The sequence below is a fragment of the Anomaloglossus baeobatrachus genome, chromosome 5 (assembly GCF_048569485.1).
Source record: "Anomaloglossus baeobatrachus isolate aAnoBae1 chromosome 5, aAnoBae1.hap1, whole genome shotgun sequence".
In the NCBI taxonomy this organism is placed as follows: domain Eukaryota; kingdom Metazoa; phylum Chordata; class Amphibia; order Anura; family Aromobatidae; genus Anomaloglossus; species Anomaloglossus baeobatrachus.
The window spans coordinates 63,509,693-63,524,360 of NC_134357.1; the positions used below are offsets into that span (position 1 = coordinate 63,509,693).

The window sequence follows — 14,668 nt, forward strand, 5'->3', positions numbered from 1 at the left end:
GTAAATTAAATGTGGGAGTGGGGGGTGGGGCAGCTGAGGACATATAACCCTTTGGTGAAGGTTCAAGCTATTTCACCCAGCTCATCAATGGACATTGATTACAATTGCACTAAGCAGAATTTTAGGATGCGTCCTTCTATTTTATCAGATAAATCTTTCTCCGCTAAGACTGATCTTTCATTCTCAAAATTCTCAATTCTGAGGTGAAATCTGTCCTCAGTGAAAACGTTCCCATCACTGAGATAGGAGATGGCAGTTGGTGCTGATGAGATTTTCTGTAGGGGAGAAGAGGGATGGGATAGGAGCTGTAAGAAGCAGAGTTACTCCCTCCTCCAGCCCCTCCCTCTGCATCTAGCTCTCTTCCCTCTAGCTCTTCTCCCTCTGCCTCTAGCGCTCTTCCCTGTGCCTCTAACTCTCTTCCGTCTGCCTCTAGCTCTCCTCCCTCTGCCTCTAGCTCTCCTCCCTCTGCCTCTAGCTCTCCTCCCTCTGCCTCTAGCTCTCCTCCCTCTGCCTCTAGCTCTTCTCCCTCTGCCTCTAGCGCTCTTCCCTCTACCTCTAGCTGTCTTCCCTCTACCTCTAGCTCTCTTCCCTCTGCCTCTAGCTCTCTTCCCTCTGCTTCTAGCTCTCCTCCCTCTGCCTCTAGCTCTCTTCCCTCTGCCTCTAGCTCTCCTCCCTCTGCCTCTAGCTCTCTTCCCTCTGCCTCTAGCTCTCTTCCCTCTGCCTCTAGCTCTCGTCCCTCTGCCTCTAGCTCTCTTCCCTCTGCCTCTAGTTCTCCTCCCTCTGCCTCTAGCTCCTCCTTTCATCACTACCCTCCTGTCTACACAGAATCTGATCAGCAGCAACTGTCATCTTTCTCAGTAATGTAAAAATCTGTCTTCACTGTATACAGACTTTACCCATGTCTTGAGAATTTTGACTAGGAATGATCAGTCTACAGGGAGTAAGCAAATTTGTCTAATAAGATATATTACAAAGTTTCTTATTTTCATGCGTACTATTGATTTATGAAATAAAAATTATAACGACTGTTACACTTTAAATAACAATCAAAATTTTAATAAAGTAAAACCTACAGTGTAGTTTTTTTTTTTTTTTTAGGAGGTTACCACCAAAAGTATTTCCTCCACCAAATACGGTATGTATGCAAGCTTAAGGGAGAATACTGGCATATTTGATCCCATTTTGTTTTTTAGCCACACAAATCATGTGTTCACTAATAGTTTGTTTTCCTTTAATCTGAAAGTCATAAATTTATTTTCTCTCTTAATCTGGCATGGCTAAACAAGGTCTTGTTTTCTGCAGACAAGTTGTTCTTTGAATTTGTTGCTATCTTTAGAACCTTCATAAGGCTACTTTCACACTTCAGCCATTTCAAATCCGTCAGTTCTATCGTTGCGACAGAACAACGGATCCATCGTTTTTTAGCTGTCAATGGAAGCAACGGATGTGTTATTTCACAGGATTCCGTTCACAGGAATCCTGTGAAATAACTGATCTGTTGCGTCCGTTACATCCGTTGTGTGTCCGTTTTACGACGGATCCATCATGATCTGTTTGTTTTTGGGACAGCCCAATGGGAGTGCCAGACATTTTGGTGACCTATTACTGTGTTTTCATAGGTCATCTGTGACCGTTTGTAGAGAAAGGGGCAGAATAAATGTTGTTTAAGCTAAAATTGTGTGTGGAATATTCCAATCAAGCCACTCTGGAGCCTTGCAATGTGATTGTGTACATACTGGGCATGCTCAGTAGAGCATGACGGAATCCAGCACTGGATTCCATCGTGCGACGGATTACGGCGGAATCCTGCACCATAAACAACCATTATACCTCTTGACGGATTGTGATGGAATCCTGCACAGTGTGGTTTTTTTTTTTTGACGCTCCAAAAAACATTAGTGTCAGTTCCTTCCGCCCAACGATCAGTCATTCCACGACTGATCCGTTGTGCGGCGGATGCAACGCAAGGCCATCAGTCACAATCCGTTGTTAATACAAGTCTATGGGGAAAAAACTGAATCCTGCAAAATATGTTGCAGCATACCGTATTTTCTAAAGGCAATGGATTGTGACTGAGGGAAAAAGATTGAAGTGTGCAACTAGCCTAAAAAGCCCTTTTTACTGTCTTACTGACTACTGTATAAACTCAAAAATATTTTAGAACTTTGGTGGCGATATACTAATTAATGTGTGACTAGACCTGGGGGCATTGCTTTACCCGAACTAGTCATTTCACTAATAATGTTATCATACGGACTTGGTAGAAACAGTATAATGATGGGTAGATGGTGGTGGTTTAGGGGGCCTAGGAAAAATGTCAGGTTCCCTTTAAAGGGAAAGACACTTGCACAGATGCTGCGCAAATGGCTCTAAGTTCATTCTGAAGTTTGTTTATTCTTTAAAATTTTCCCTTACAAAAGGTTGAGCATTTTCAAAAAAACTTGAAAATATAGGCCTGTACAAAGAGTTTTACAATTTTACATTGCATAAAAGTAAAGGGTGCTTTACCCGCTGCGACATCGCTAGCGATGTCGAGCGCGATAGCACCCGCCCCCGTTGTTGGTGCGATATGTGGTGATCACTGCCATAGCGAACATTATCGCTATGGCAGCGTCACACGCACATACCTTGTCAGCGACGTCGCTGTGACCGCCGAACAATCCCTCCTTCAAAGGGGAGGTGCGTTCGGCCTCATAGTGACGTCACTGCGGCGTCACGAAGCAGCCGGCCAATAGAAGCAGAGGGGCGGAGGTGAAAGGGACGTAACATCCCGCCCACCTCCTTCCTTCCGCATTGCCGGTGGAAACAGGTAAGGAGATGTTCGTCGTTCCTTCAGTGTCACACACAGCGATGTGTGATGCCGCAGGAACGATGAACAACATCATACCTGTGGCAGCAGCGATATTTAGGAAAGGAGCGACGTGTCAATGATCACCGTTTTTGACCGATTTTGCGATCGTTGATCGTCGCTCCTTGGTGTCACAAACTGCGATGTCGCTACCGGCGCCGGATGTGTGTCACTAACGACGTGACCCCGACGATATATCGGTAGCGATGTTGCAGCGTGTAAAGCACCCTTAAGTTCCTGAAATGATAAAAATCCCCAAAATTTACATCAGGGTATCTTGAAATTTTAACATAGTTTGCATCCATATGTTTTTTGTTTTGTTTTTTTTAGACTGAGGACGAATATGAAGTATGCGAAGATTGTAAGTAATCTATTTTTCACTGTTAGGAATTTTAAGCCTTAATTAAATGGGGGACATGTTCACACTTTGCGTTTCAATTTTACAACTAAACCATTCATCTGAAATAATGCCATTAAGATGAAGTCAACTGATATCCACTTGCAGGAATTTCTGCAACAAAATCTACAGGGTGGGAATTATACGGTAAATGATCATCCTGTGTCTACTAAATAAAAAGAATTATATAGTAAAGGATCATCCTCGATCTACTAGATAAAAAAAAGATACAATAAAGGATCATCTTGTATCTACTTAAAAAAGAATTATACAATAAAGGATTAAGGTAGTATCTATTAAATAGAAAGAATAATACAATAAAGGTTCATCCTGTATCTACATAAAAAAGAATTATACAATAAAGGATCATCCTGAATGTACATAGAAAGAATTATACAAATAAAGAATCATGCTGTATCTACATAAAAAGAATTATACAATAAAGGATCATCCTGTATCTACTAAATAAAAAGAATTATACAATAAAGGATCATCCTGTATCTACTAAATAAAAAGAATTATACAATAAAGGATCAAGGTAGTATCTATTAAATAGAAAGAATTATACAATAAAGGATCATCCTGTATCTACATAAAAAAGAATTATACAATAAAGGATCATCCTGTATCTACTAAATAAAAAGAATTATACAATAAAGGATCATCCTGTATCTACTAAATAAAAAGAATTATACAATAAAGGATCAAGGTAGTATCTATTAAATAGAAAGAATAATACAATAAAGGATCATCCTGTATGTACATAAAAAGAATTATACAATAAAGGATCATGCTGTATCTATTAAATAGAAAGAATTATACAATAAAGGATCATGCTGTATCTACATAAAAAGAATTATACAATAAAGGATCATCCTGTATCTACATAAAAAGAATTATACAATAAAGGATCATCCTGTATCTACTAAATAATTAGAATTATACAATAAAGGATCATCCTGTATCTATTAAATAGAAAGAATTATACAATAAAGGATCATGCTGTATCTACATAAAAAGAATTATACAATAAAGGATCATCCTGTATCTACTAAATAATTAGAATTATACAATAAAGGATCATCCTGTATCTATTAAATAGAAAGAATTATACAATAAAGGATCATCCTGTATCTACATAAAAAGAATTATACAATAAAGGATCATCCTGTATCTACTAAATAACAAGAATTCTACAATAAAGGATAATCCTGAATCTATTAAATAAAAGGAATGCTACAGTAAAGGATTATCCTGTATCTACTAAATGATTAGAATTATACAATAAAGGATCATCCTGTATCGATTGAAAAAAGAATTCTACAATAAAGGATCATCCTCTACCTACTAAATAATAAAAATTATACAGTAAAGGATCATCCTGTATATAATAAATAAAATATATATATACAATAAAGAATCATCTTGTACCTATTGAAGGGAAAAAAAGGATATATAATAAAGGATCATCTTGTATCTAGTCCAGCAATGTTTTACTTACTAAGCTGCTTGTTGTAGTTTTATTAAAATCACAACAAGAGATTATCACTAGAGGACTAGTAAACCTGATGCCATGTAGTCCTCCATATTTATAACTCTGTAGAATAACGCTCATACCACTGATTGGCAGCTTTCTATGTTCACTGTGTATAGGAAGAAAGCTGCCAATCAGTGGTGGGGGTGGGGCTATACACAGCTCGGCATTTAGAGAACTGCTAGATCTGCAGCAGAGAAAACATTTATTTTATCAACATAACCGCAAACAGCTCAGTAAGTGACACATCGCTGGAATCAGGGTCTTTGTCTCTATATCATGCTGCTCTCAGATGCAGCAACAAAGATCTGGTGATATAAAGTAATACTAATAGAACAAATTCCAGTTATTCTTGCATGTAAGGGGTCAAATTCCAGAAGTCCTGTAATGCAAAATATAAGCTCTTATAATCCTAAAAAAAGGCAATTTTGTGTCCAGTTCTCAATAATCCAGTGCCACGTTTGCAGACATATGCAGTTATGTTTTTCTCATTACCCTGTATAACGTAATTGACTGTTTGTTTTTGTTAAACAGGTAGCCCTCCTGAACCACCTGTAAAGCCCAAGCCATTACCTTCGCCCCGAAATATGTAAGTATGGCATAAATGAGAAGATAGAAATGGAATAACGCAAAAATACCAAAAAACACATTAAAACACCAAGCATTAAGAGTTGTTACATTTTTGTAAAGCGATGTCCATTTTTCCTCTATAGAAGGCCTACACCGCCTACAAGCATCCCACAGAAACCGGTAAGTGCAATATTTATAGTAATTTCATACACAGTGAGTTTGGATAGTTGGGTCCAATGGCTGCTATTTACCACCTAAATGCCACTGTCAATCTCTGACTGCAGCGGCACAATGCTGCCAAGGTGTTCTGATGCACATCATCCTTCCCACCTCCACCCGATTGGGTGCCGGTAGCTTGCCATGGCATCAGGGGGCATAATGAAGCCCCCCAATAATCCTAACTTGGGCTTCAAAGGAGACTGAGGTTTAAACTATACTTTGCAGTTGCAGAATGTCACATCAACTGATCACACGTTTAAGGCTATGTTCACATGTTGCGTTTTTGCTGCTTTTTTTTCAGCAAAATCTGCTCTCTTGATAGTAAATTAGCTGCATTATTTCTGCAGCAAAACCTGCTCTCTTGACAGTAAAGGAGCTGCATTTTTTCTGCAGCAAAACCTTCTCTTTTGACAGTAAAGGAGCTGCATTTTTTTCTGCAGTAAAACATGCTCTCTTGACAGCAAAAAAACTGCATTTTTTTTCTGCAGCAAAACCCTCTCTCTTGACAGTAAAGGAGCTGCATTTTTTCTGCAGCAAAACCCTCTCTTGACAGTAAAGGAGCTGCATTTTTTTCTGCAGCAAAACTCTCTCTCTTGACAGTAAAGGAGCTGCATTTTTTGCTGCATTTTTGGTGTGTCATTTGTCTATAGTACATATTTAAATAAAGTTAGTTTCATTCATGACAAAAACAACAAAAAAACGCAGCTGCATTTTCGCAATTCTCATTGCTTTAACTCTAGAACAACTCGAGAATAATAGAAAATCTATAGAATAGAAGTTTTCAATTTGTCAGGAAAAAAAAAGTAAGTGTGTGTCTGTGTGTGCATGAGATTTCTGAAATCTCATAGCTTTTGCTGGTACTGTAAAAAAAGCAGTTTTAGTTGCATAAAACCAATGAAAAAATAAAATAAAAATAAAACTGCAGCAAAAACGCAATGTGTGAACGTAGCGTCTTCTATAGGGATTTACAAATATAATATAAAGTTAAAAAAGTAAATAAAAAACATGAAAATTAACCATCCTGTTTTTGCTCAATTACAAATAAATAAATTGTGAAACATTTTTTTTGCCAAAACTGATGTTTTTCTGTTGCCAAATTGCCACCAAAAAATGCAATAAAAGCAAAATATCGAAACTTCATATGTACTATAAAATCGCACCGTCCGCATTAAAAAAAACCCTCCTAACAGCACCATCAACGAAAAAATAAAATCTGGCTTTTCGAAATGGTGACACAAACAAAATGTAATAATTTTTTACAATCTTTGGAGGTTTTTTTTTAAGCAATTAAACCAATAGAAAAAAAACCTTTAAGTTGTACTGACCTGACGTTTCATGTTAACAGGTCAGAGGGACAACCTTCCCGAAACACTGTGTCTGTAAATTGAGGCATAAATACTAAATCATATGACGAGGCTCGTTAAAGGGTCACTTTTGACTTTTAGGATTGCTACCTCCAATAGGTGGCACTAGAGTTTGTCTACTTCCTCACTGAAAAGACTATTACTATATAGGAAACGAACCATAAAAAAAACTAAACCTAAAACCAATGGTCAAATTACAGATTTATTTTTTTCACCATGTCACAGCACTTGGATTGTTTGGTAAAATGAATTATGGTCAAGACTCCAATTTGTCATACAAAAACAAGATCTATATAAGAAGCAAAAGTGCAAAAAAAATTGAATTAAAAAAAAATAAAAATTAAATAAGAAATTAGTCCAGTCACTAAGGAGTTATAGTGACTCTATATAACTGATAGATTATGACATAACAAAAAAAAAACCTTTTATACACTACTAATTAATTTTTCCCATGAGAGTAGACGTGTATGATGATCCTGCTTTATTTACATGGACTAATGTGACTATTTAAGAAAAAATTCTAGTTTTTACATGTTAATTTTTTTCTTAATTGCTTCTTTATAGTAACTTGCTCTGAAAAGTGAGGTTAGAACACGGAGACTCGCACGGCATTCTAAATATGTAGGCAGTGTGGAGATGCATCATTCTGATTGGCTGCTGGTCTCCCCTCCCTGCTTTTCAGGCAGAGGTTTCCATGGTGATTTTGTAACGAAGTAATGTTCTAAAACTGCGTGTGCCATCATATTAATATGCTGCCATCATGAACACGGCCACTGTTTTAGTACTGAAGTGCTCGGTGTATGGATTCATTTTAAATCAATTAAATAAATAAAGATTCTAAACTGTCATCAGAATTTTATACCCCCAACTAATGGCACGGTGTAAAAAAAAAAAAAAACCTTTAATGCTTCTTAATTCCTTACCTTGTAAAATATAATTTTGCCTTGTCAAAGAAATCCAGCATTGGATTTTTTTTTTTTGCTAATGAGCCGCAAGTACAAGACGGACACTGCACGTACAGCCCTCCTGCCCTTTCTCTATTCTATTTTTGCCTCTGACAGGTCGCTCTTATCTCAGGGGTGGTGCATGCAAGAGCCGGATTATCTATTTGGGCATATGTTGCCCCGTCTGAGGAGATGACTCTAGGCACTTAACGGGCTTGTGCCAAATCTCAGCCATGACACAAGGGAGACCTGTCCATCAGGCAATAAAGGCCACTGGTGGGCTAGGACTAGAAAGAGACGGAAAGCCGCCTGCAAGTGCAGTGTCCAACCGCCCGCAAGTGCAGTGTCCAACCGCCCGCAAGTGCAGTGTCCCACCGCCCGCAAGTGCAGTGTCCCACCGCCCGCAAGTGCAGTGTCCCACCGCCCGCAAGTGCAGTGTCCAACCGCCCGCAAGTGCAGTGTCCCACCGCCCGCAAGTGCAGTGTCCCACCGCCCGCAAGTGCAGTGTCCCACCGCCCGCAAGTGCAGTGTCCCACCGCCCGCAAGTGCAGTGTCCCACCGCCCGCAAGTGCAGTGTCCCACCGCCCGCAAGTGCAGTGTCCAACCGCCCGCAAGTGCAGTGTCCAACCGCCCGCAAGTGCAGTGTCCAACCACTTGCAAGTGCAGTATCCAACCGCCCGCAAGTGCTGTCTCCAACCCCAATACACTTGCAGCTCATTAGCATAAAATGTACACTCTATATCTTTAGAACGTCAAAACAAAATTCTACAAGAAAGGTAAGAATTTAATCTACATCAAAGGGCCTTTACACATGTGCCATTAGTTAGGGGTAAAAAACATCCATTAGTTAGGGGTAAAAAACATGGTTCCTTTTAAACTTTAAATTAGAGGTCTGCAACCAGTGGCTGTTTGACTGTTTTGAAACACCAACTAATATTACATTTACTGACTGGAAAAACATCTTTTAGAGTTGTAGTTATGGACCAGCAGGAAACCTAGAGGTTGAACAGTATTGTTGCCAATGTATGCACATATGAGGGGCGTTCAAAGTTTCCCCTGACCCACTTCTATTTATCACAGGATGCTGAAACTGCACATGTGTAATGATATAAGTCTCTATAGGTTACCTGTAGGGTTGAGCCAGTACCTAACTATTCGTACTCACTATACTCATAACGAGTACTGTCCAATACTTGCGTATTCATTCCGAATAGCGTGTGCAATGCAAGTCAATTTGGAAAAACTTGCAAAGTAACGAGTAACCTGAATTCCGCACTATTTGTGCGAGTAGTGCAGAATTCGGGTTACTCGTTACATTGCAAGTATTCCCCAGTGACTTGCATTGCACACACTATTCGGAACGAATCTGTGAGTATTAGACAGTACTCAATATCAGTATAGAGTACAGTATAGAGTACGAATAGTTAGGCACTCGCTCAACAACTCCGAACTGATAACAGTCTTTCTTTTACAGATGCTGAAGTGGTGTGCGGTGTGATAATGGAGCCAATGGAATAATGAGCAGTCTTTGGCTACTTTCACACATCCGGTTTGAGCCGTGCGGCTCAATCCGGCTGTGAAGCCTATGCAACGGATGCGGTGAAAACACCGCATCCTTTGCATAAGTTTTTTACATGCGGCTGGTCCGGTTTTTGCCGCTTGCGGCATGCTACTGAGCATGCGCAGTGGCAAAAACCGCATGCGGCGGCCGGATGCAGTTTTTGCCGCATCCGGCATCCATAGGGATGCATTGGGAAAAGCGCCGCATCGGCCGGATGCGGCACGATGCGGTTTTTTTTGCCGGAGCAAAAAACGTAGCAGGGAACGTTCCATCCGGCCGCCGCATCGGCTAAATCTGCCGCATGCGGCAAAAACTGGACCGAACGCAAGCCCATGCGGCACAATGCGGCACTAATTAAAGTCTATGCAGGAAAAACGCAACCGGCAGCAAAAAAAAACGGTTGCGGTTTTCCTGCAAAGTGCCGGATTGTGCCGCATTGCAAAAGCCGGAGGTGTGAAAGTAGCCTTTAAGTGGAAAGGTGTGCGCAGCTGGGGAACCCAGCAGACAGATATGTTATGCGTGTGAAAATGGTCTTGGATGATTTTTTTCCGCGGACCCCACAATAATCTTTACATTTTGGGCTAGATGGCGAATAGTTACTCTGCGATTTTCCAAAATGGCAGCCTACACTTGTTGGATGGTGTGTTCATCGATAACGGAATAGGGTCACCCTGCAATTGGAGCCATTTCCATCGAATTTCGACCACATTTGAAATGACGATGCCAGTTCTTGACTACCTTGTATGATGGGGAATCATCACCATAAATATCTTTCATCGAATCGAATATCTCCCTTGGTGTGTGGCCTTTCAAGTAAAGGAACTTGATGACTGCTCTATTCCACTGGCTCCATCATCACACCTCACACCGCTTCACCACCTGTATAAGAAAGACCGGTACCAATTAAGAGTTGCAAATTTTCACAAAACCTATAGATACTTATATCTTTATACACGTGCAGTTTCAGTGTCCTACAACAATAGAAGTGGGCCAGGGGAACTCTTTAATGAACACCCCTCATACATTCTACTACTTTGATCTTTAAAAACGCAATGCTTATTTGTTTTATTTTAAGAAACCAATGCTGGTTTTACCCCAAAGGGACATCAATAGCAATACTGGTAAGCTCACTTTCAATATATGGAATTGCATTTTTCGGCCCATTTGCGGCAGTTTGTTGTACTAATCGTTCATTTGTGCACAAGGTGATTGGGTATTTGCCATGTGTCTCTTTAATTTCACCTTAATTTCATAAGAAATTTCAAATAACCAAAAGAAAAAATGTATTGTATGTATTCATTGCAACATATACCAGGCTAAGGCCCTGTGCGCACACTGCGTTTTTTTCCGCCAACAGGTTTTGCTGCATGTTTTTCTGCAGCAAAAAGAATTGAATGCCATTTCTTTTCCGCAGGTACCTGTGGTTTTTGCCATAGATAATGGTCAAAACCCGCGGAAAAACAGCAGTAAAACCGCATGCGGTTTTCGGGTGCGGTTTGTTGCGGTTTTTTACCGCAGGTGCTGTAATCTTTCAGAGGGTCCGGAATTTTCTAAAGAAAATTCCATTTTCTAGTGTGCACAGGGCCTTAAAATATTGGACTACTGGAAGAGTCCTACAATAAAAAGTCGATCAGATGACGTGTTGCTGCTACAAACAGCTGCAATCTCATCGAGGCCTGAGCTAGCTAGACTGTCAGGAATAATGCAGAAGTCAGTGGCAATGTTTTCTTCCATTATTATCATTATTTCTTAAATACCACAATCTGTACAAATTTTAAAAAAAAAAAATATAAAAATCTTGCAATTTGTACACTGGCTACTGTGGCATGTTTAGCCCCCCCCCAATAAGTCATGGTGTTGGGATATCCTATAAAGAGAACCTGTAACAATTTCTAATGCCTTGATAATAATTCCATCACCTGTGCAAAAAGAAGGATATCCTGAAAACATTATCTGTTGGGAGGCCTTAAGATGAAAGACATTGGTATAGAGCACGTTATGGGGAACACCGTTTCTAGGAAGTTAAGGTTATTATATGGGATCTGACACTAGGTGAGTAAATCGGGGCAAGCCGCTAAATTTCATTTTAATATAGATCTCAATATGCCCCTGTTAAAACTGCCAGGCTACATATGATAGAGGAAACCACTGATAAAGCTGGAGAACTTTGCTCTTTACAGAGCGGCCATCACCGTATGCTGTCTGGTAGCCTGCTTCGATTGACCTCTTGGTTGTCACGTGAAGCTGTGCAGAGAGGGACGTTAGTCAGGGCCGAGTGGGTGTTCTAGCAGAAAGAAGCCCATGACTAATCCCCCACCGCAGCACCGCCCTGATGACTAATGAGAGCGACGCACAGTAATTTTATAACTGCTTTTTCGCAATCCATAATAAAATAAAGGGAGTTTTTCAGGGCCAAACAACTTTTTAAACAAAAATCAGGCACTCAGTCCACCCATGGTGTGGTCAAACAGTTCAGTTCTCTTATCCACCTATCTTTTTGTCTTGTGCTCACACAGACTTCCTTTAAAAATCAGTCATATAGCTGTCTGTCTATTCTATATGTACAAGGTGGGCCATAAGTATGGATGGATACACCCTGATAAAAAAAAACACTAAAGTTGAATTCAAAATGGTGGCTTTGCAGATGGCCACCATGGGCGTCACCCGGCCTCAAATGTTTTTCCCCTCGCATGTACTAATATGTCACAAACAGTAAGGTGATTTCCATACTTATGGCCCACCCAGGGTGTAACCATATTAATGGCCCACCCAGGGTGTATCCATACTTATGGCCCACCCTGTAAATCTCCGGATACTTCTCTTAGGTTCCCTTACAAATTATACAGTTAGGCAAACCCGCCAATTATTGTGTGATCGATCAACAGTCTCTTGTTTATGGGGGGGCCTTCTGACTGTCCCCAATAGGAGATTGTTAGAGCAGAGAAAGATATGTCCAACATCTGATCCCCTTGTTCTCTTAGACCCAAATCTTTGTCAGAGGAGCGCATAGGGATCACAGGAGATAACTGTCGGCCCAGTAATAATGTGTCTGACAGCTATATAATGTTATATGGGTGGTTTAATATGTCATGTAAGGGAGGGTTTAGGAAATTTGAACTCAGATACTCAATCTTTTCGCCCTCAGGGGAGATAAGCCACTGCTTAGGATGTTTTTCAATAGCATGACGTTCTTTATATTATAAGGAATATCTATTTTTCCATTACAGAGAAGCTCCCATTTATGCAAGGCCAAAGAAGACAAAGTGGAGGAACTGAGCCTCCTCCCCCGGGGCCACCAGTGCCACAAAAGTAAGTCCTTCTGTCACCACAGTAAAATACAGAATACCTGATTCATACCTTTCTTAGTGTTCGTCCGTTCTGTGCATGCGCTGTTAGTAGGTTACATTGCTTGTTAGTCTCCTCACAAACATGTTCATCAAGTTCAACCAGATCAGATATACTAGAGGACAGCTCATCTTTACATTTCCTATGAAATGAAGATATAAGCGAGCACAGGTCTTCTTGAGAATAAGAGTACTCAGTTTCTTTAATGTCACAGTTTCTTTTTGGGAGGGAAATATTGTGCATTCAGACCAAAACAAAAGAAAAATGGCTGATGTCTATGCTTTTGTTTTGGCTCATCTCGTGAGGTGGATCTTTCAAACCCAAGGTCTCGGTGGGCACATGGAATATGGGCATTAGTGCAGCAGGAAGGCGAGACACACAGTAAACTTGAAGTAGAAGCACTGGAGACCACAGGCAGACAGGAGACCAGAAAGCAGGTAGTAGAAGCATTGGAGGCCACAGGTAGACAGGAGACTGAGAAGCAGGTAGTAGAAGCACTGGAAGCAATAGAATGACAGGAGACCGGAAAGGAGGTAGTAGAAGCACTGGAAGCCACAAGCAGACAGGAGACTGGGAAGCTGGTATAGAAGCACTGGAGGCCGCAGGCAGATAGGACTCAGAAAAAACTAAAGTCTTAATACCAAGACTCAGGGATGTGTCTGGGTGACTCTTATATAGCCCCAGGCAGACTATCACATGGGAGCACATTGGGCCACCTGCAAAGCCCGACATGGAGCACAATAAATTTCAATGGACCAGGGAGGAGCAAAGCCTGGTTCCGGGACTGGCGTATAACAGCTGTCTTGTAGGCTGGACTACTATCTCAATCTTTAGCTAGCTACGTAAATGAGCACTGACATTTTGGGCCTACTGAGGAAGCTAACCTGGATAAAAAGAATATATCATCTCAAATTACCTATTTTTTACATCAGGCTTATATGTTCAATATACTTTTTTGTTTGTCACTATTAAAAAAAAAAAACAAAAAACCCAAATCTTGCTATTTTCAAACTGGCCTTTGGGTTTAGTGTTGGACTCTTATTCTTCTGTTCTTTTCAGCAGCCTCATAGACAGTAGCAGCAATAGACTGACTCAGAATGTAGTTGTTTGTATAGAATTATCTGAGCATGCTCTTATCTTGGCAAAGGGAATTGTGAATGGAGGGGGAGGGGTGAGCTGTCACGTTAGCTATTGTGAATCGTGGATCATATGTTATCTATTAATAGGGTTGTTACCTTTCCGCATAATGTCAGAATGCTAAAAGGTCATCTATACAAAACAAAAAAAAGAGTCAAGGGCCTAGTGGCCAGTATGAAATTTGCAGATTTTTATTTTTGCATAATGATATGAATATTAAAAATAAAAAAGTAATGTAAGCAATGAACTGAATAAAAAAAAAAACCTGAATAAAGCAATTAGTCGTTTTCTGGCTACTTGACTTTCCCTTAGGGTTTGCTCACATGAGCGTATGACTTGCGCGATTCTCGCATCGCATCACCCGGCGCAGCTGCACACTTTCCGGCAGGAGCGTGTCAGCTGCATAGAAATACATGCAGCCGACCCGATCCTGTCAGGAAAGTGTGCAGCCGTGCTGGGTGATGCAATGCGAGACTCGCGTGAGCCATACGCGCATGTGAGCGTACCCTAAAAGATGTTTTTACACTATAGACATATATCACCTACCCCATTCCTCCTGAATGTAGTTAAGTGCATTAAGTGACATGTCCCTGCGTGACCACTGCTGCCCCATTCTTGGGACTGATAGATGTAGAAGTGTATTGGGCTCCGCCATGTCTGTTTCCTAGATTTTGAAGGGTGCGGCAGTGATCATGTGCAACTATCGAGCCATACAGATGTAGCAGACTTTGTTGTAAAATCAGTTAAAA

General features: G+C 40.5%; 1 protein-coding gene across 5 annotated transcripts in view; it reads left to right on the forward strand.

Annotated features, from left to right (window-relative positions):
* Positions 1–14,668, forward strand: part of BLNK (B cell linker) — a 388,622-nt gene that overhangs the window by 304,391 nt on the left and 69,563 nt on the right. For all 5 annotated transcript variants that reach the window (XM_075352283.1, XM_075352284.1, XM_075352285.1 and 2 more), the window contains 6 exons: positions 1,099–1,135; positions 3,179–3,209; positions 5,314–5,368; positions 5,493–5,529; positions 10,513–10,558; positions 12,665–12,746. In XM_075352283.1, coding sequence (XP_075208398.1) covers positions 1,099–1,135; positions 3,179–3,209; positions 5,314–5,368; positions 5,493–5,529; positions 10,513–10,558; positions 12,665–12,746 — 288 coding nt within the window. The remainder of the gene's footprint in view (positions 1–1,098; positions 1,136–3,178; positions 3,210–5,313; positions 5,369–5,492; positions 5,530–10,512; positions 10,559–12,664; positions 12,747–14,668) is intronic.